Source organism: Cryptomeria japonica, chromosome 7 (assembly GCF_030272615.1).
Source record: "Cryptomeria japonica chromosome 7, Sugi_1.0, whole genome shotgun sequence".
NCBI classification, from domain to species: Eukaryota; Viridiplantae; Streptophyta; class Pinopsida; order Cupressales; family Cupressaceae; genus Cryptomeria; species Cryptomeria japonica.
In genome coordinates, this window is record NC_081411.1 from 414,970,030 (window position 1) to 414,993,664 (window position 23,635).

A 23,635-nucleotide genomic window follows, 5' to 3' on the forward strand; every position below is an offset into this window, starting at 1 on the left:
ATCCGCTTAGGCGAAAGTAAATTGATTTTTCCTTTGAAAAACCTTTTTTTTTAATGATCAACATTCTTGTAACGTATTATATTCCACAAAAATAACAAATCGGTTTTTCATTATGGAATGTTATATTGTTTTAGTTTCGGAAATTCTAGCTGGATTTTTCCCATTTTTAAACCCATGTAATTGAATACCATTTACAATTTTGCCATACAAATGGAATACTACTATGATTACACATATACTAAAGCAACGAGTCAAAACCTGGAACAATGGCATTTAGCAACCTATTCAAAGACAATTCAATCAAGCTTCAGCCTCAAATCAAAGACACAGCCTTCAATCAATGGAATAGTACTTGTACATTGGACAAGTATCATTCACACAAAGAGAAGAACAAGACATTCTGGTAACAAAATTGCACAGCAACTTTTTCAAAAAAGGAGACAGGAAGATGAAGTTTTCCCACAATTCTATTAAAATAGTTGCCTCAATGAAATTCACTAACTCAAAAAGCTGGACAGAAACACAATGACCAGGAAGCAATCTCAGTTTTTGGTTTGTAGAAATAAGTGTTAATTGAAAGAGACAATTGCAGAAAAGAGGCACGGTTACATGTATTATCCTTGTTCCCATAAATCATCATAGCTGGAAACAATTCTCACCTAAGAGCTTCAATCATAAACTTTTCTTAACAAAAAGACAGCTTCAAGGTTAGGTAGATAACTACATGATTCTTTTGAGATTGTTATGGCTCTTGAGCCATATTTATTTATAATCTTCATCACGTGTGATTAGGTTATGCAGGTAGTTCGCATAATCCTAGACAAGACAGGGAAAAAACATAGTAGTTAGTTGGGATAGACTCAAGCTGCTACTAGAGCAGAGTTTTTATCATGTGTAAGGCTATATAGGATTCATATTTTGAATTGATAGACATCTTGTGTCTTCTTCTGGACTTGTACCAGTTCTAACATACCTATACCTAACATCCAAGTATCCTGCAACTCTTGAAGACAAACTCTAATCAGTCACCTTAGGGAAACAAAGTCAGGCTAGAATCATGTCAGATTCATAGTAGAACTGCAGTGCTTGGCCAACTAACAAGAGAGATAACTTTTCAACACTTCTAGCTCTGCTCAAGCCAAGGAGGGCGTTTGAAGATATCTTTGTAAGATAAATGAAAAAAAATAGGCCACATTGCTTAACCAAACGCTATGCATGAGGACAGTTTAAAAGGCTATCACTACATGTCCTACATACTTGACTTACCAGTTTTAAGACCATGATCTCTCAACAAAACAAAATAATCAATAGTTTATGACGCAACTTATATGTAAAACGTGGTTAATGTACCCATATGTTAAATGCCTAAGATTTCTTGCCTCACCTATAACTTGGAATCCAAAAATACAAACAACTCTCTAAAAATGACTCACAAATTGAGGGTCTTCAAGGATATAGGAAAGACATGTAGAACTGAGTTTATGCAAACTGATAAAACATAAATTAAGAATTATTTACCAGAACTTTGGATAAATGATTTATCATTTTAAAACATGTATTATGAATGATTTACAAGAGCTTTTGATAAATGATTTATCATTTTAAAGCTTGATCAAATAGCTAAGAATAAGACCAGTGTCTTAATCCAGGGGTGATAGAGTCAAATCATAAAACAGTAAGCAAAAATGTACGTAGATCAAACTAGAACAGAGAACCAGAAATGTATATGAGATCTTGTCAATCTTGTTGTAGTTTCCTTCAAATACAATTCAAAAAGTTGAGAAATTTACATTACTAAACATTATTAGTAATTAAAATATGGACAACCCCACATAATATTAATGGAAAGTTTTTACAACAGATACAATAGCAGACTAATAAAAAAATTAAAGCGCTGGCAAACATAGCCCCAGAGATTTGTCAAATCCCTTGAAATTACCAAACACCTATAGAGACGTTTAGATCATGAAGATAAATTCTGTTTGCAAGCACATTCTCCCAACTTACAAAATAATGAAAAGCTCAATATGTCAGATCTGAAGCTTTTTTATAAAAGCCCTAAAACACCTAAGAACAAAGGACACTACACAAATCTTGCCAAGAGACTCGTGTTTGGCCAAAAGGACCAACCCAGAGACCAATTCTTTATACAAAAAGAGAGAAAGTAATTATAAAACATAATCTGCCCTAGTTGCATATACTGTTGACATATGTTGTAATTTGCACCATTGCATTCATGACAAATAGAATGAACAAAGCTTGTTTCTAGCATGTGATTTTGTTCATCCTTGATGATGACAAGAATATTTGATTTTAGTTGAGCCTCAGAAAGATCTAATTTTATCTCTCTGCATAAATCGTCCCAAACTTCCACTCTGCTCAAGTCAGTTCATCAAATACAAATTGGTTGTAACAATCTCTTTGTTGAAGCAGTTACTCCTTTTGAACATGACACACACTCAAATAGATTTGGTTCACATACAAACAGGGAAGCTCTTCAAATCTACACACAATCACCAGGTCCCTAATTTCACTAATATCCAACAGTCAATTATGGCTGGACAACTGCCCATATTCTAGGGACCTAAGTGCCATTCTATGCAAACAGGAATGAGCAGAGTATGATATTCATTCAAATCCTAGCCACCACCATTACAAATGGCCACACAACATCGTAAATTAGGTTTGCTCCTAGAGAGGTCCATCATGTCACAACCAAGAAATCAATGCCTTCAACTTCTCAGTCTGATCTATAATGGAACTAACCTTCAGAAAACTTCCTTGCAATCTAGTTTGATTATGAAAACTAAGAGAGACAACTTCAGTTGGTTAATTAGTTTAAACTTTGGTATGAGATCAATGGCCTAAGTTGAGCACTAAAAAGATCAACAGCCGAGGGTGAAGTAGAGAAAGTCAAACATCATGAAATTAGCCTGTTATATCATTGTTCACCTATGTGAACAAAAAGTGAACATGTCACCAAAGCCATGGTATAGACTCTACCTTGACAAATGCCAAATATCAGACCCAAAATATTTAGCATCTAAAATCATGTGGCATACCATTATTAAATCTTGAATGTTTCCGGATTAGATTGTGTATGAGTTTTTTCATCAACATTTCGGATCACACTCCGTGATCCATCACCGGGATGACAAATAGAGAGCATGCAGAAGTGAGAAGATGATGTCTAATACCATTATTTATTTTTTCTGCCACTGTTGCCATTTATCCACAAAATTAGATGAGGATTTGAACAAATCTAGTGATGGGTACAAGTGTCCAGCCATACATTCATTTGATAGTGCCATATCCCGGGGGTTGGGCCATTCACTGTTATCCCCAGCCGGAGTGATAGTAGTAACAACGATATACCCCTCAAAACATTCCCATATTGGTCTTTCAACCAACAATTATCAATATTTGACACCACATGTCTGTTTGCATTCCCCCAAGCCCCTCCCCACACATTATAATAGCTGTTTAAAATCAACAAGGATTGATGGTTTGTGTTGATTATCATAAAATAAAACATGCAAACCCAAAGATGCAAGCTACCTCCTTTTGTTGTTTTACATAAGTGCATAGGAACACAACACATAGCACCAAAGTTGTGAAGAAATTTATTGATCACCCATTAAATACATAATGCCATACCATGCATGTGCCACCTAATAACTTTTTATTTGTTATTTATAATGTGAGCCCAAGGAGTGCTAACATATCCATTGCTCAACCAATGAGACCTTGACATGTACAGCAAATATTATTCAAGGTGAATTACCTATTTAATATGCTCACAATCCACTTTATCAAACATCAGCACGATCCAACATTCCAAATTGATTGAAGTAAGACAAAAAACGGGGGACAAAATTGGGACAACACAGATACAAACCAAACTATTTTGTTGTTTTGCAATGTGATAAAATGTAGCAAAGAAGCCCTCATTTGCACAAATAGAATGGGCCCACCACTCTTGTGGCCCTAAATGGAATGTGATCAATATATGGCTCTCTGAAAGAAAGACCCTTGAAGGAAACTTTGTGTTCATGCCTTAGCTAATAAATTTAACATGTCAATCCACATGTCCACTTTAAGCTACATACTCACCTTTTGGACTAATGACTTGACTCATTAATGTGCAACCAAATCTAACTGTCATTTGTTGATCAACGCACAATCAAGGTCTGCATGTGAAACGACACACCAAAACATGCAAGCCCAAGCCAATGAAAATCCATCACATAGCTCCAAAGTTGCGATGCAACCTTTGGTATGTAACCTACTCAATAGTCATGGTAGGCTCACCGCCCTTGCCACCTAGGAGACACATGGCACACTTTTATTTACTTCCCATGATGCAAGCCCAAATGAGTATCCATGCATTTGCCCTCTGACCATTAATAAAAAGACAAATGACCATGTATTATTCAAAAGCCACAGACCAATTTCACATTCCAACATGACCACTTAAACAATGATCAAATCTGATGGTCTGATTGGATCAAATAAAGATCAAGAGAAAGCTTCATATTCTGCATTGCTACCTTTCACCATTTTTGCCAAGATGAAAAAGGTTTGGACCCATCACCACAGGTCAACAGTTCCAAGGTTTTTAAAGATTAACTTTGCACTTGTTCAGTCCAATTTTGCTGGCATGTGACACATGGCACATTTTGATCCATGCTTGCCTATGCAACTCTCCACCTATCCTAACCAAACCAATTCAAGACTGCTACATATCCTGTCTCCTAAATAAACTTCCACACTAGATGCAACATACTAAAGATTAGGATTCCTTGCCAAGAAAGATAACCACATAAACATTTGCATATAGATGGAGCACAAAATTAAAAAGTACTAGTGCCCAATCACTTTTATATAACGGGAATGCCACTTAAATTGCATGCCATGGTCAATAACAAGTCACATGAAAATATAACAAAGATAGAGGGCAAACCAAAAGACCTCAGCCTTCTCACAGTTTCTTCGAACTAGTCCACCATTAACACAAACCAAGAGCTTGACAAAGCATAAACAATGGAGGATTCACACAGGCCAAGAGATTGTTGACAAGGTATATTTGAAACATCCTTGGAAAAAATAAATGACCACATTAGCAAACAATGACCAAGAATATAAAGAAAAGTACAAAAACATCATAGATAAAGGACCAAAGGATTTGTCCAACACAAAAATCTAGCTTGACAGAAGGACAAAACGAACCCTACTCAGAATATCTCAGGTCGGTTACAAACAAAGGGCAACAAAGCACTACAAGGAGCAATGAAAAGTGTTATTATCAGATCAAAGGTCAACAGTGGCTCTATTTGGAGGCATGCGTCTCTTGCAAGTGTGACGAGAAACTAGGAATTTCTCTGTGAGATTAGACTGGACAAAAAAACCACAGTAAAAAGAAATGGGGGCCAAAAACAAGAACACACAAAGCATTTACAAACACAAAACACACACACAAGGAAAGGGCAAAAACCAAATAACAACATAATGCCAAAAAGAGGATCGCCAAAATGATTAAGTTGTAGACTTTCCTTTGCAAAAATCTCCTTTCCATTTTATTCTAATAATGCAAGTATCGCCCAACTGGAAAACAATGATACCCCTATCCGTAATCATGTGCAGAAACATACTGCAGACAAATTGCAAATATGGTTTGCACTTTGCATCCCTCTTCTAAATATAACAGCTCATTATAAAACATGTATGGACCACTAGTGTTAAGACTAGCATGAATGTTTCCATACTTCATGTCCATATAATTTAACAAATAATCACAGGGACTAGCAACCTTGTCCCATATATAGGATGATGAAAAACTTGATAATCCAGTGATTCAACATGATTTTGATTGCTAATCTCATTAGGCAAATTGAGATCAAATTCGAATGATTCATACTCACAAAATCAAGATTGACAAACCTAGCTGTCAAGCTGATCCAAGAAAAAAGCATCATCATGAAGGTCCCAATGAAAGATATGAGGTTTAAGCAAATATTCTGAACAAGATGTATCGTGTTGGTCTTCTTTGTCCTTAAGTAAAACAACTCATACCCTTCCTCATTTGCACTCAGGTCCCAATGAAAGCTTCATGATCATGCTGAGGAATTTGATCATCACGTGCAACAACACTCTCATAAGCAGTCTTATCCTAAGCTTAATCAAAATGAAAATTTTCACATTCAACATGATCCATTATATACTCTAGGATATTTGATACTTCATTTTCCAACAAATTCAACAATATCATTGGGACAAATAGAATTCGTGCTAACATTGATTTGGATGAGTTCACAATCATTTACATCACCTGCATAATCCAATTCATAGTTAAGAATGTTAGCATTAATTCTGGAAAACTAAGACATCTTAAGTGAGTATATTAGATGTCCATATTGCCATACTGCAACTTGCCACAAGTTCATCCTTACTGCAATCAGATTCATTAAAAAACTTCTTAGCAAATTGGGAGAAATAGAATTTGTGCTAACATCGATTTGGATGAGTTCACAATCATTTACATCACCTACATAATCCAATTCATCGTTAAGAATGTTAGCATTAATTCTGGAAAGCTAAGACATCTTAAGTGAGTATATTAGATGTCCATATTGCCATACTGCAACTTGCCACAAGATCATCCTTACTGCAATCAGATTCATTAAAAAACTTCTTAGCAAATTGATTAACAAATACCTTGTAAATAACTTCACTTGCAGCCTCATAATCTTCTCTCAAAGCTTGCTCTATAATAGCAAATTTTGCATGTAGAATATGGCACATCTCATGCCAAGCCAATGGATCATCATATAGTGTACTTTTTAGCATCGCAAACTTTTGCAATCAATTCCTCAAACCTAGCATTCAAAGTCACAAACTCATTAGCAAGAGTACTTCTGGATATAAAATCCATAATTTTTTGTACCCTAAGAAACTCAGAAATGTGCCAACCCAACAGTAAACCTGTTGAAGACTTATAGGACTCATCTCTCCTTTAAAAAATTAATTTTCAGGATCAGATGCTCCCCAATACAAGGCCAAACTCACTAGCTCATCAAGCCCTACATGCTCTGGGATATCCCTTACAGCCTTTGCAAATCTAGTATTGATTGAATAAACAAATTCATTGCTTCTTTAAATACTGGAAACTCTTTGATGACGTACTGGGATCAATCTTGTCACCGAACTTTTTAATAAAAATAGTTTCACTTTCTTTCCAAAACAAAATAGAGTGGTCAAATAAACCATTATTCTAGTTCTTTGTGTCATCTCTCAAAGGTTGCATGAATAATTCCAACCATACGTCTTCATATTCCACATCATAATCATATCATTCATTAAATTGATTAAAGCATGGAGATGCATACTAGCCAATGCCGAATCATTCCCATCAAACTAGGGCGGTCAGTTTCTAATTCCACTAGATATGAGATTAGGGAAGCTAGGTATTCCAATGAAATCTATCCGTATCTATTAGAAACAAAAATAACTTCTAACATTGATGCATTTCTGATGAATAGTAAAGTCCAGGAGGAGAAAGAGGCCTTAGGTTGTTCCGAGGATATTATTCTTGAATAACAACTCTATGCTGATAATATGTTTGGTTTGCCAACAAAGGTTAAGCATTTTGGGCTTGCAAGTGAGCATTTTGAGCTTTTACTTTAGCAATATTTTGTTTAATCCTTTCGATATTTGTATGGTAAGAACCAGGTCTTGACAAAGATAAAGGCTGCCTTTAAGGGATCCAGCACTAGTTGGGACAGCTTTTAGGATAGAATAGATTATTTAATGTTCTAAGATGGATCATGGGCATATGAGGAATCATTAAAATGGAAATCATTTAGTTGCTCAGGAGAATACCCTTGGTGAGTATCCATTTTGAAGTTATCCATACTTATATGCAGAAAGCATATATCCTTTCAAGTTTTCAACCATGAGATTTAAATATAAAAATAGAGAAGCAGACTTATCCATAAAACAAATGTATAAAGAATAAGTGCACCTGAAGATGTCTATTTTCAAATGGCATGAGGAGAAACTCGCTTCAGCAACAGATACCAGGATAATATATTCAAAATGATAACAACAGAGTCACCACCTTATGAAGAGGATAGTACTTTGAGGAACCAAACTAATCCTCAAGGGAACAACAAACTAAGTTTGCACCACCGGCAGAGTCTTACAGCATACAACCAGGGAACAAGGCAACAAATATTGAACACAACAACAGAATACCCCAGCAACAGCACCATTCTGTTGGTGCTAGTTGATGAGCAGCCAACCTACCAACCAAACCAAAATAAATTGACACAATCACTCACAGAAAACAAAATTTAAACTTACAAAACCTTATCATAACTACAATGGTTTAGAAACCTTATTATTACTACCATGGCTTAGAATAAAAAATCAAGATTCATTGTTCTCAACAACAATGCCATTTTGTTGGTGCTCTTTTATGAGATGCCAACTTTACACAAACCAAAATGATAAAGTAACCAATCAAAAACTACAAGAATTGAATTGCAAAGAATTTTAACGAAAAATCCAGATTCTTAAGCTCTCCAACAGCATCCTGCAACCCTAGAAGAAAAATCTAATCACTAGCCCCAGATAAACAAAGTCAAGCTAAAATAATTTCAGATTCATGGTGAAACTGCACATGGCTTTGACCAACCAACAGGAGCATGATAACTCTTCTACTCTTATAGCTCTACTCAAGCCAAGGAGGATGCTCCTAGAGATCTTTGTACAATAAATGAAAGATTAGCTACATGGCTTAACCAAACCCTATTCGTGAGAACACTCCAAAGGATGTCGTTACATGTCCTTCGTACTTGGCTTACCAGTCTTTTAGACCATAGATCTCTCAACAAAACAAAATAATCAATAGGTTATGATGCAACTTAGATGTAAAACCTGGTTAATGTACCCATATGTTGAACACATACCATTTCTTACTTCACCCATAACTTAAAATCCAAAAACATGAACGACTCTCTAGAAATGATTCATAAGTGTAGGCTCTCAAAGGATATAGCAAAGACATTCAGCACTGAGTTTATGGAAACTTGTAATTTATTAAAACTGTGGATAAAAGATTAATCAATTTAAAGCTCAAGTAAATGGTAAGAATAAGACTGGTGTCTTGATTTGTGGGAACAGAATCAAACCATAAAGCAGTGAAAAAACATGTACATAAATCCAACTATGACTTAGAACTGAGAACCAAAAATGTATATGAGATCTTGTCAGTCTTGTTGCACTTCCACTCAAAGACAATTCAAAGATCAAGAAAATATTCTTAGTAATCCAAAATAGAATAGGCAATCCATATAATATTAATCGAAAGCTTTTACAACAGATATGATAGTAGACTAACCACAAAAAATAGTAATCCAACAAATGTAGCCCTTGAGGTTGTCAGATTCCCTAAAATAATCAAAACACTTGTGGAGACATTCAGATCATGGACAGGAATTCTGTGTGCAAGCACCTTCTGATTTAAAAAACTGAGAAAATCTCAATATGTTAGACCCGAATCTAAAAAAAAAATTGTTACTCTATAACATTGAAGGACAAAGGACACCGTACAATACTGTACAAATCTTCCCAAGAGAACTGTGTTCGTCCTGAAGAACCCACCTAGAGACAATTTCCTTACACAAAGAGAGCATGCATTTACAAATAAATACATCCACCCTAGGTTGCATATATTATTCACATCTGTTGCAATTTGCAACATTGCATTCATGACAAGGAGAATGAACAGAGTTTGTTACTAGCATGTGATTTTGTTCAACCTTGATAATGATGACAACAAGATTTGATTTCAGTGAGCCACAAAATGATTTGATTTTATCTCTTTTCTTGTTCCCTTACTCCAGTACAAAATCATTAATCAAATTTGTTAGTTACAACAACCTCTCTATTGAAGTAGTTACTCTTTTGAGCATGTCACACACTCAAACAGATTTGATTCATATCCAGACAAGGGAATTCCACTGATCTCTAAAAGTCACTTATGGTTGGACAATAGCCTATACTCTAAGAACTTAAGTCCCATTTTGATCTATGTAGATAGGCATGAGTGGTATCTAATATTCATTCAATTCCCAATGACCACTTCTGCAAACAGTCACAGAGCCTCGCAATTTGGATTTGCCACGAGAGGTCCATCCTGTCACAACTTAGGCAACTGACGCCTTCCCTTTTCATTCTAATCTACAATTGAACTGCCCTTCATCAAACTTCCCTGAGATCCAGTTTAATTTTGAAATCCAAGAGAAATGACTTCTGTCGTTTAATCAGTTTTAACTTTGGCATGAAACCAATGGCCAAAGTTGATGGCTACAAGATCAACAACTAAGGGTGAAACAAAGAACAGGAAACAGCATGGCATTACCTTTTGTCAATTCACCTACATGTGAAAAAAATGAACATGTCACCAAAATCATGGTATGGACCTGTTGATGTGTCTTTTGTACACGACCAAACACAGAATAAAATACCTAAGGGTACCTTATCCTCTCTTGAACAAAGTTTCCCGACTGCTGAAGATCTCGCCGAAGGATCAGTCGGAGAAACTCCAAGGTTCTCTACTTATGGATAAGCTCTTCGTGGTATGATGTGATTTTGCTAGAATCGCAAGGGGACTTACATTTGATGACCTGAACGTCTAATTTGCTGGAATCACAAGTCCTATTTACTAACTAGAAGATAAAGAAATGGCAAAAGATACAAGGTTTAGGAAGTCTACTCTAAGACCTAGAATGCGAGAAGATGGATGAATGACTAGGTGTAGTCCTACTGGGCTGGGTCTCACCATCAAGTTGAACAATTCAACACCAACTCAATGCGATCTTCTAAGGGATGTTTCAAATATGTCCAAATCGTACACCTGATCACCATTCAAGATAATGCGTGAACGACAGAGGTGTTATGACTCGGGATTAAGCTCGTTCCATGCCAGTTGACCACGCAAGGCGCTCTTACAGTCAGCAAAAGGCTAGTGGTTTGGACTAGGTAGATTCCACGCGAGTGCATTCAATAACTTCTTTCATTCATTTTAATTACCTATCATCTAAAATGAAGATTCAACAAAAGACCATGCATATTGCAAAGAAACAACACACTTCACCATAACTTCAATGAAAATGGAGTTCATTTACAATTTAGGCAACAATTTCTTGCCTTCTCCTCCTAATCTACTCTAATTGCTATTTATTCACTATATCTTTGCTACTAACTATTCTACTGACTATTCATCGACTATTAACTATTAACCTTTACAAATGAGGAGCCAGGGCTTTATATAGAGAGCCCTTTACAAATTGACGGCTCTGATTGACTTAGAACCAATGGCTAGGATTGCAAGACAGAAACCCTAATTAGGGTTTGTTACAACAAACTTCCTTAGCCACTTAGAAAATTACATTCCAAGGGTGAGGACCAATAAGAAGCAGGGGCAGGTGCCTCGAAGTTTGTGTCATCCCCGATGAGTCAGGTACATTGAATCTGGACACGTTGAGGTGGACCAATCCGACTAGAGGAGCAGTGACTGGGATGCCACCTTGTTTGATGTCTGTGTCTTGGTTGATCTCCTTTTTGTCTCAATTTGATGAATGTTGTACCTCTTTTACTCCCAAATGCTTGATGAGGCCTTCTTATCGTCAAGTCTTCCTTCTCCAGTAGCATACCTTGCCTTGAAGTGCCGGCGAAGCCTTTCTTTGTCATCTTGTGGTAGAATGAGGTCTTGAGGCTAACTTGAATTCCTTGAACACCCCTAGTCTTTCAACGCTTCAAAGCACCTTGAATCCTCCCTTTTTGTATGTAGAACGTCCTTGATGATGATAGACTGGAAGAGGTCGTCCTTGTCCTGGCCTAGTCTTCTTTCATCTGCAAAACAAACAATAAGATGATTAAGGACACATAATAAATTCATTCTAACATAGCATTTTCTACCTTAAATCATCAACAAGAAGATATCAAGATGAACTTTGCTCAAGATTCTCCCCAAGGACAAGCCCTATAAGAATTTCGCTTTGGACCCTTTGGAAGGGTTAGGAGCGAAATTTGCATTCCTGGCCGATTTAGACCTCATTTCATAATCTTAGGCCTAGCCTTCAAACCTCTTCTCATCATAATCTCACAACTAGCCCTTTGCCTAGCTCAAACAAGGTGAAAAATAGGAGTTTCAAAGGATTTCGCCCTGGACCCTTTGGAAGGGTCAGGAGCGAAATCCATTCTTTAGCTCAAAATCCTTACCTCTTGGACTCATAACCTATTCAAACACATGCCTATGGTCATCTTTAAGTCCAATTCACCTTGATCACTATCCTGGCCTAGCACAAACTTGAACGAAAAATGACATTTTGAGAATTTCGCTCTAGACCCTTTGGAAGGGTCAGGAGCGAAATTCAAGTTTTAAGCTTGATCCTTCATTTCCTTTTCTTCAATTCATCTTGCAAGGCAAGAATACCTCACTCCACCTTCAACCATGCCACAAGAATCAATGTTTTGGCTTCACCCAAGGAGAAAATGGTTGATTTGAAGAATTTCGCTCTGGACCCTTTGGAAGGGTCAAGAGCGAAATTCATGTTTTGCTTGTCTTCTCCTTCCTAGCTCCATTCTTTTCACTTTGTTTCCCCTTGACTCCCTCATTTGAATTCATTTCTCAACCTGACAACATTTGCTTGATATCCAAAAGGCTTGAAAAGGAAAATTCGCTCAAAATCATGGCCAGGGACAAGACCTATCCAGGATTTCACTCTGGACCCTTTGGAAGGGTCAGGAGCGAAATCCTTGTCCTAGCTTAGAATCTTCATTTTTGGAGGCAACAATCTATTCAAAGGCAATCCTAAGGGATTCTCTCACCTTGGTCTAGGCCTGGCTTGGCACAAAATTTGGAGGATAAGATGGTTTTTAGGATTTTTGCTCTGGACCCTTTGGAAGGGTCAGGAGCAAAAATCTTGTTTTGAGCTTATTTCTTCATTCTTTCAACCTCAATCAACTTCAAAAGGCAAGGACACACCTTCTCACTCTCATCCATGCCATAAAAACCAAAAGTTTGATTTGATCCAAGGAGAAAATGGTGGATTTGAAGAATTTCGCTCTGGACCCTTTAGAAGGGTCAGGAGCAAAAATCTTGTTTTTGGTCAATTCCTTCAAATTCATTAATTACTAGCAACTCAAAGTCATTCTTGAGGACATCTCCAATCTCAACTCACTCCGACCCACACTTGACTTAGCATAAACTTGAGAGAAAAGAGAGGTTTGGAGAATTTCGCTTTGGACCCTTTGGAAGGGTCAGGAGCGAAATTCCCATTCTAGGCTTGATATTTCATCTTTTATTGCTTTCAATCATTCCCCAAGGCAAGAACATGTCTATCTTTCTTCCAACATACCTTGGACACTAAGAACTTGGTCAAACAAGGAAGAAAATGAGGTCCATGGAGATTTTCGCTTTGGACCCTTTGGAAGGGTCAGGAGCAAAAATCATGTTCTAGGCTTCATTCTTCATTTCTCCAACTCCAATCTTCTCTGGAAGGCAAACATACGTCACTCTCCTTGCATCTACGCCAAGGTCCTGACCTTATCTAAGGAGAAAATGAGTGTTTTCAAGAATTTCGCTCTGGACCCTTTGGAAGGGTCAGGAGCGAAATTCAAGTTTTAAGCTAAAATTCTTCATCTCCTCAACCTTTAATCACCCCTAAGGCAAAAAACATGTCAAATTTACCCCCACCATGCCTTAGAAACCAACGCCTATCCAAAACAAGGAAGGAAATGAGTGTTATAAGGATTTTCGCTCTGGACCCTTTGGAAGGGTCAGGAGCGAAATCCTCTTTCCAAGTTGATTTTGCACTTCATTCATCCAATCCTCCCTCAAGCTTGATCAATTCAACTTCCTTCCATCGCAATCAAGGCAATCCACCATCAAACTAGCTCCAGGCAAGGCTAACTTAGGTCTTAAGGCCAAAAAGAAGGCTAAATGGAGGATTTCGCTTTGGACCCTTTGGAAGGGTCAGGAGGGAAATTCTCCTTCCAGGTTGATTTCCATCATTTCATTGCTTCAAACCTTGTCTCCAAGGTAAATATGCATCCAAGGCCCTCAAATCATTCCTTAGAAGCTCCAAACTTGGTCAAGTCAAAGAGCAAAATGGAGAAAAAATGAATTTCGCTCTGGACCCTTTGGAAGGGTCAGGAGCGAAATTCACATTTAGGCTCAAATCTTGCCTTCATTTCTCACATTTCTTCATCCAAACAAGTGTTTTTCCCTCAATAATGCCTGTGAATGAGTTAGTTCTAAGTTTGGGGCAAAGTAGAATGTCCTATGGAGAATTTCACTCTGGACCCTTTGGAAGGGTCAGGAGCGAAATTTGACATTTTGGTCTCTCCATCAGGATTCATATATGGAATATAACATTTAAGTATAAGCTTTCTTATACTTTAAGTTATATTCCATATATACTGTCAGGATGTTTAAGAGTGGTTTCGGACCTCCAGAAGTTATAATGCAAAATCTAGTTTTGGGAGGATTCTTCAATTTTCCAGACAGTCAAATTTCAAGATCAGGGTGACATTCCAAACTTAGCCAAATTTCAGGACATTTGAAGATCAGGATGACATTCCAGACTTAATCACTCACCAACTTGACCCAACTCAGACCTTCAAAGAAAATATTCACTCACCAAGCCTCATTGACCTCCTCAAACAAGACACAATTCGCAACAAGAACAAAACCTTGTCCTAAGGAAGACTATCAAAGATGACCCTAACCCGGAGCATCCACTGACTTACCTTGGCTCAAGCAAAGCCTGCCATCCTAGTGATCCCTCTGGCAACACTCAGCATGCAAAGGCTAATAGACAAAACCCTAAAAGACCTAGACACAAACCCCAGAAAGCAAAAAAGTAGGGGTCCCCATTTGCAATGGGGCGATGTGTGAATACGTCACAACGGGACCCTAGCTTGACAAACTGTCAAATAATTATATTGGGCTCACTACATTCGCAGCCTAAAACCATGTGGCATAACATCATTTGTTCTCACAAAAGAAAACCCCACAAAGATTACCCATATTGGTCTTTCAACCTATAGGAAGCGATATTTAACACCACACATCTGTTGAGACATGGACCAACTAAGACTCGAACCTAGGACCTTCCATACACTGTTGGAGTGCTCTACCACTGAGCTATTGGCCCCTCTTGGACCAGTCCATCGTCGGTCCAGGTGTGGCTTATTTCCAACACCAACACCCCCCCTTAAGCCACACCTCTCGTGTGCTTGGGGCTCCTAGCTTGGACCTGGCTCTGATAACATGTTGATACATGGACCAGCTAGGACTCGAGCCTAGGACCTTCCATACGCTGTTGGAGTGCTCTACCACTGAGCTATTGGCCCCTCTTGGACCAATCCATCGTCGGTCCGGGTGTGGCTTATTTCCAACACCAACAACATCACTTCACATTGCCAAGTATCTCCCCAACACATTATTGCAGCTGCTAAAAACCAACAAGGATCAACAGCTCACTTGACCACTGTAACATTAATGGTAAGGGATGAAACAAGCAAACCCAAAGATGCAAGTTGCCTCCTTTTGTTGTTTCACCTAAGTGCATGTTAACACAACATGTAGTACCAAGGTTGCAATGAAAAAACGCATTGATCGCCTGTTGAAGACATAATGGCATATTATACATATGCCACCAAGCAACTTTTGATTTGTTCTTCATAATGTGGACCCAAGAGTGTTTATGCATCAATCCCTCAACCAATGAGACCTTGACACGTAGATTGAATATTATTCAAGGTGAATTACATATTTGACATGCTTACCAATAACTCTACTAAATATCAACAAGCTCCAATCGCCCACATTGATCAAAGCAAGATCAATAGTGATGGGTGAAATAGACCAATAAATAGATACAAGCCAAACTCTTTTGACATTTTGCTCTCATGATGAGATGTAACAAAGAAGCTCTCACTTGCATAAATAGAACAAGCCCACCACAATTGTGGCCTTGAATGACACGTAGCAAATACACGTTATTCTTGTAGAGGATCACCACAACAACTTTTGTTATGCCTTGATTAATAAAATTAAGACACATCAACCCACTTGTCTACTTCAAGCTCCACACTCACCTTTTGGACCCATGACTTGATTCATTAATGTGCAACCAAATCTAATGGCACTTTGTTGATCGACACACAATCAAGGGCTAGGGTTGAAATGGCCTAACCAAAAAATGCAAGCAACTACCTTTCATTGTTTGCCTAAGCCAATGAAAATCAAAATGCACAGCTCCATAGCCACAATACAGCCTTTGCTATGAACACTTGCTAAAGATTCATAGTGGACCCACCATACTTGCCACCTAGGACACACATGGCACACCTATTTGTTCCACATGATGTAGCCCCGTGTGGGAATCCACATATTTACCCAATACCCAACGAAAAAAGTACATATCATCATGTATTATTTAAAATCCATTCACCAATTTAGTGTTGCAACATAACCACTTAAAGATGACCAAATCCAACAACCTTCTTTGATCAAAAGAATGATCAACGACCAAGGGTAAAACAACAAAGTTTCATATTGTGTGCTGCTACTTTTTATTATTTTTCCAAGATGAATAGGATTTGGACATGTCACTATAGATTAATGATTCCCAAGTTTTCAGAGATTAACTTTGCACTTGTTCAGTCCAGACTTGTGGGCCTACAACACATGGCACATTTTGATCTACTATTGCCTCCACAACTCTCCACCTGTTCTAATTGAGCAAATTAAAGACCACCACATATCTTGTCTTCAAAATAAACTCCTATGTTGGATGCTGCATACTAATGACTAGGACTATCTATAGAACAATCACATAAACAATTGCATGTCGCACAAAATAAAAATTATCAGTATCCAATCACTTTTATATAAAGGGAGCTCCTCTTAAGTTGCATGCCATAGCCAATAATAAGTCACATGAAAATATAACAAAGGCATAGGGCAAAACAAAGGACATCGGCCTTTTGAAAGAGTCTTCAAGCAAGTCTGCCATTAACACAAACCATGAGCTTGACACAGCAAAAATAATGGAAGATTCACACAAAGACCAAGAGATTGATGACAAGGCTTATTTGAAACATTCTTGGCAGAATTAAATGACCGCATTTGCAAATAGTGACCACAAATATGAAGCAAAGAACACAAATTGTTAGACAGTTCAAATAACCGGAAGACAACTGAGAAGGGAGGGGGGGTGAATCAGTTGTCACAGATTACTGGAACCCAAAACATTAATACCGGAATGCTTAAACCAAATACCGGAATAGCAGTTAAACCAATTAAGCATAAACAACAATCACAGAATAAATACCATCCACATGACACCAAGATTTATATGTGGAAAACCCGGTAAAGAGAAAAACCACAGTGGGAAACCTACCCACAATCAGATAATACTTCTGTAGTAAGTATGTGAATTACAATTGAGGGACCTGCACTTGCAGGAAGGCCAACAGCTTAGAGCGCACTGCTCATCACAAAAGGAGTCTCACTGACTACATAAAAATCCAAACTACAATCCGGAGAAGTGTTTGAACTGCAAAGATAGCATCTCCTATGCCTGAGTACAGCTCCGGTCAAGCTCAATACCGGAGGACTAAATCCTCTTACATAAGCCCAATTCGATCTCCAATGATCGACCAAATCTTCTGCCTGAATGATATTACATTACATATCCATTTCCCATTCCTATGACCATTAACATTATGATCTACAATGAGATCTTACATTATATATACAAACCCTCGACCATAAACAATCAGGTCGGCCACCAAACAATAGACCAATTACATAATTACAAACCATGTCGGCCTTAGACCAAACAAATAATATCCAACACATAAGACATCTCGGAAACGTATCGAGAAGTCCAATCCACATGCTTCATTAAAGCCGGTCCATAACCTAGATCAACCGGGACCCAATATAGGTCCATACGCTAAAGCAATGATCTACATCCACCAAGTCTCGAACTTGATTACCGTCAGCATCCTGAAACGCCAACAGAAGCTGCACCAACACCACTTATGCAATTCATCAAGGATCTTCATCAAAAGCTCTGCCAGTGAAACCCTTGCTGGAACCAGAAGCCAGGCTTCTAAGCAAACAAGATAGCATCCGATCACCAGACCAAAACCAACTTACTGAATATGAACATGAGTATCATAAACAACCAATTCCATAACCAAATCATATTGGAGCCTACCGGATTATGCCGGATCCAAACCAACCAGAAACCACTCAACCTACTAGGACCAAAAGGGTGTTGGTAAAGCATCCAAACAGCTAGTGTTGGCATCAATGCAACACATAATCAATTCCACCAAATGGCTAACACAAACATCATAGATAAAGGACCAGAGATTTTGAACAAGGCAACAATCCAGCTTAACAAAAGGAAAACATGAACCCTACTTAGAATATCTTAGATCAGTTATAAACAAAAGGGTACAAAGCAATACAAGAAGCCATAAAAAGTGTTAATTTCAGTCAAGGGTCAACAAAACCTTTAGCAGCAAAATCTCAAAATAATGAGCAAGGCTCCCTGCTCTTACATTGAGAACATTTTTGTAGCTTCACAATGTCTTCATACCCTGTTTTCCGTAAGATCCAGTAACTTCCCACTGAATAATGCAAACCATAATTTTAAAAAACTAGTTAAGTGAATTTTTATGAGCAAACTTTAAGTATCCCCTCAAATTTGATTCTCATAAAAGAACAACTGTTAATTAGTCTAGAGATATCTAAAACTATATAGAATAGAGTTTTTGTCTGAGCACTACCATTGGACAAACCTATGGATAAGAATTATATAATTCTTATCAAGGATCCGTATTGAAGACATGAATATCATCAAGATTAGTGATAACACAACAAACATTTAAGGTTATTCTTTGCCCCCCGGTATCTTTAATCATTCTACACTTCCTACGTTGTATTGTTTTCTAAGATTTTTTTTTTCCCAGAAGATTGTTTGTACCACTCAAATCTCAAGGACAGACAGGCGAGATTAGACTACAGATAGCTCTGGCCTTCTTCCCTTAGCTGAGATAAGTTAGATAAAAACCAGGTTCCTTCATAAAGGCAAGACCATATTAGGGAAAAATAAGCCACAACTTTACCACTTTTTCACTTTACAAGTAAATATCACAAAATGAATATAAATTATTATACAGGCCCAAACAGCTCAACGGAGGCAGCTGGAAGAAAATCTTCCAAAGTAGAAGCAGTTCTTCTGCCTTCTAATTCCATATGCTTAGAAGCTTAGTCTACTATTTTCAATATATACACTGATTTCACTCAACAATATTTTGCAGCCCGGAGTATTAAAAAAAAATATAGAGAATACAACATAAGAAATGTTACCTTGAAGAAACAAAGGGAAGACAAACACTTGTAGAAAGAATCATCACAAAAGAACTGTCCCTGTTATCTGGCATATCCCTAAATCTGCAGATAGAAGCCCAAACCAAATAGCAATCTACCTGCAGGGCAAAGTAATGTAGATAATCTGGTGGAGAATTTTCGAACTGAAAGGCAAGCAAATCAGAAATCTGAGGAGTTTGGTCCCGATAAGGCACTCCATCCCAACTTTTTATGGTATCTTGTAAGAGAGCCTTCATCTTCATCATCAGATGCCCCTCTCATGATACTTAATATAACTGATACTTTTTCCTTGGTTCTTGCATTTCCATGCTCAGCTAACCAAACAAGAAGCTCCATTGCACCGGCCTGAATTGCTAGCGACTTGAAACGGGCATTATTGCGAGACAGTAATAATAGTGCTGCAACAACATTCTCTTGAATCAGCTGACTACCTTTACTTCTGTCTTTTTGGTGCTTGGCAAGAATCCCAACCAATAAAGCTGTGGCGTTAGTGTCAAGGAGAGCCTTGCGTCCCTCAGAAGAGGATGCAATATTACATAGGATTAACAGGGCCCTACAGGCAACATCAGATATCTCCTCTTGAGCCAGGCTCAAAAGAATGGAAACTGCACCTGCCTTCATGAGCTTAGCACGATTGACCTGCACAAAGGACAAATGGTACAAAGCCATTGCTGCATCTTTTCTTGTTCTTTCTGCAGCTGATCTGAGAATGTGGAGCAAAGGAGGAATAGCACCCAACACTCCAATAGCTGTCTTGTTATCATCATTTAAGGCGAGGCTGAAGACTGCTCCAGCTGCATGCTCTTGTGCTTCCAGATTACCCATTTTTAAAACGTCAATTAGGTAAGGAATTGCTCCCACGCGGACAATGCTCACCTTATTTTCGTTCTCCAAAGAAAGGTTCACCAATGCAGCAACAGCATTGCTCTGTATTCCTGCATATCTTGATGTCAAATGAGGCAGAAGGGCTGAAAGCAACTTGGGATTGCATAGAGTAGTCCTGCTCTCCACACTACTCCGAGTCAGCTTTCGAAGATCAGTCACTGCCTGCTCTTGTTCCAAGGTCTGTGATTGCTGCAACCTACAGACAAAATCCATCACTTGCTCTGGATCAGAATTAGGATCAGATGGTTCTATCTCCACTATCTCCTGATTTTGAGATGAATAACTGCAAGGCTTAGTTGCAAGAGGAAGGGGAACAGAGAAGTCTCCAGAAGATGAATAAGAATCAAGGCTAGTATGCCGCATATCCATATCTACTGCTGAATGAGAAAACCTAACAGATGGCTTCAAAGACATATGTTGAAATGAGTCTGAAATACTCTCTTTGGAATTGCTCCCAGAATCAATGGAATGAGACCTACCAATTTTCTCAATGACAGTCTGTGAATTCTGCTGAGAAACATTTTCTAAGGATCTTGAATATGATCTTGGAAAATTTTCCCCAGAACTCACTGTACTTGAGTCATCCCTTTGTTCGAACTCTCTGCTATCACATAAAGAACTCTCTTTAGAGCTTCCGTTCTCCTTGGCCATTACGTCCTGGATAAAAGTTTTGGCAGCATCCTGATCAGGTGGATTTGGCTTTTGAACACCGGTAATTTCACACCAATTAGAGATTGCATTTCTCAAAGCAACGTTTGCTATAAGAGTAGACGACCCAAATTCCATCCTAGTCTTGTAACAGTACGTATAACCAAGTGCCATCCAGGCTTCAATGCACGTCCTCTCATAAGATTCCCCTGAAGAAACAATCACAGGATCCGCCATCAGGTATTTGGAAATTGGACAAATAAATTCGGCAGGCCATTGTTTATCAGCCCTAGAAGATCGCTTGAAAGTCTTCTTCCATGATGAAAAACGACTCTTCCTGGAGCTCATCTGACAATTATTCGGATTATTCACTTGAAATTGTATGCTTACAATTCTCCGTTGTCACAGTGTCACACAACCATATTGACAATCAAGCTCCCATGCTGACAGGATGCTGTTGTGCTGGGGGTGATGGAAAAAAAAGTTCTTTCTGGCTAAGATGGCCTCCTACTGGAGAATTCTGACTGATAACTGATCTAATACCAGAATGACAGATAAAAAACAGTCCTGTTAATGACCCATCTTACTATTGATCCTTGGTGTAAAAACTCAAAGCTCAATTTTAATGGATTGATCAAGTTTAAGCAACCTGTCAGGATTTTTACCACTTAAATATCCAAATCTGTGTGTCCAAGCATGGAGAGATACTATTTTTCATTCCTTTCTCTTACTCCTCTCGTTGAATGCATTCCAGGGCACTTGAAAATTTAACATTTTCATAGACAGACAAACAAGATCTAACAATTAAAATTATTTGTCTAACAATTCATATACTGGATTGACGTGCAGAATAAGAATCTTTTATGCAGACTGAAGCAATATCACCCCAACAAATCCCTATATTCGCAAAATATCACAATTCAACTTTTGGAAAACCAGGCAGCATAACCTTAAATTCCCGTAGAACTTCACAAAGGATCGAACAGAAAAACAACTTCTCCGTCTCTAGCTGTAAATTCCCCAAACCATAGGAATGTCTCCCTGAACAGCTAAAATCCCAGCACGAGCAATTATTTGCGTCATTTGACTAGAATCTTCACCGTCAAAGCACTGTACAAACCACAAAAATCGATATTTTGGGTAAGGACGAAGAATTTTCCAGGAGTGACGATTTTCGTCCCTTAAATCTACCCTAAAAACTTGTTCTCCTGAAAATTCAAAATCTTCCACTATCCTTTTGAAACTAAAACATTAAAAGAAACAAAGACAAACATTAAACCACGTAGAAAATTCCTTTCCTCTTCTTAAATCCTAACCACGAAAAAATATTGATAAGGACAACGTTCCGTCCAGGCATTTTTTAAAATGCAAGCAAAGTGATTGACCTTGTATTCCCTAAAATTGAAGCAATTTTAACAAATTTATTAAATCTTCTACCGATCGAAAGAAAGAATTTAAGCCTATGACGGCAAAGCTGCAATGTGGACTTTGTCCATGCATACTCTACTGTTTTTTCCACGCAGTTTCGCCTTCATTGTTTTTGACTTGGCAACTATAAACTATTCGATTTGTTTGGTTCTAAACTTTCGAAGAACAGCAATCTACTCAAAAAAGATTTCCCGTACCTTTGAAGTAGATTCAACGACTGCACATCGCCATCGCCATTACAACCTGCGAGGAGGCATTGGTTTGCTTCTGTGGACTGGAAAATGGCAAGCTAAGAAATTGACAGAATGACACCCTGGAGTTTCCGTGTGTTCACGGCAAAGCAGCTGACGCAGACAAAAATTCTGTTTGCTGCTTGTAATTAATTAAGTCTCAAAAGAAGACTGTCTGAAGGGAGCTTCGAACCGCTGACGTAATGCTAAAGGACAGTTTAATATCAGATTTATTATTAAGTGGAAACACTTCCAGGTGTATTGTTATAAAGGAAAATGAACTTAGTTAAGCTAATTCAAATCTTTTAGTATAAATAATTTAGTTTAATTAATGATTATTGGTTGGGTATTGATATTAGAATAAATTATAGTACTTATTAAATGATTGTAAATAGAAGATTATTTATTTAGTTTTTTAATTGATAATGTATTCAATTTATATAGATTTGAATATGTCTTGAGATTTGTAATAAGGAATTTAATACTATTAATTGTCTTAAAATCACAATATTTTGTTGATATTATGTGGGGACAAGTATGAGGAGATGATTCAATTGATTTGTTGTGTTCTAATGAACTTATAGGATGAGATATGCAAACATTTTTCTTCATGTCTTCTTTTGTGCCTTGACTTTTTATATACCTCTTCAAATCTATGAATTGGTGGTATTTAAACGTTTGTGTAGAGTTATTGGTATGTCACAAGAGGACTTGTTCTCATAGGTCAACCTATGGAAATGTTTTTGTTCCTTAGAATTAGAGAAGACTCGTGAATATTTAGTATGTAAAATGAATGCATTACACATTGAAATATAAAGACATGACAAATCACATAAATTTCTACCTAGTTGACCCTTTGAGAGAAAGGTTCAATTTTTAATCGTAATACTAAAAAAATGTGCATAAATAAATGCAAGTGGGACAAAATTATCAAGAAGATATAGAAATGTACAAACATAAG

General features: G+C 37.7%; 1 protein-coding gene across 3 annotated transcripts; it reads right to left on the reverse strand.

The window, feature by feature from the left end:
- Positions 1–6,428: 6,428 nt before the first annotated feature.
- On the reverse strand, positions 6,429–22,887 carry LOC131033388 (U-box domain-containing protein 38). Of its 3 annotated transcripts, XR_009103605.2 has the most exons (4): positions 22,642–22,887; positions 19,463–22,126; positions 6,715–6,875; positions 6,429–6,544 (listed from the first exon to the last, which is right to left on the reverse strand). XR_009103605.2 is itself a non-coding variant. In XM_057964613.2 (2 exons), exon 2 carries the CDS (start codon positions 21,362–21,364, stop codon positions 19,643–19,645), a length of 1,722 nt encoding a protein of 573 aa, XP_057820596.2. In that variant the 5' UTR covers positions 21,365–22,126; positions 22,642–22,887; the 3' UTR covers positions 19,242–19,642. The 3 variants fall into 3 exon arrangements, 1 of the variants encoding a protein (XP_057820596.2); XR_009103604.2 differs by having other exon boundaries at positions 6,429–6,875; XM_057964613.2 differs by lacking the exons at positions 6,429–6,544; positions 6,715–6,875 and having other exon boundaries at positions 19,242–22,126.
- Positions 22,888–23,635: the final 748 nt, after the last annotated feature.

What these genes read in the sequence shown, in the direction of transcription:
- LOC131033388 (XM_057964613.2), bottom strand. Translation starts at nt 21,364, where the DNA reads ATGAGCTCCAGGAAGAGTCGTTTTTCATCATGGAAGAAGACTTTCAAG.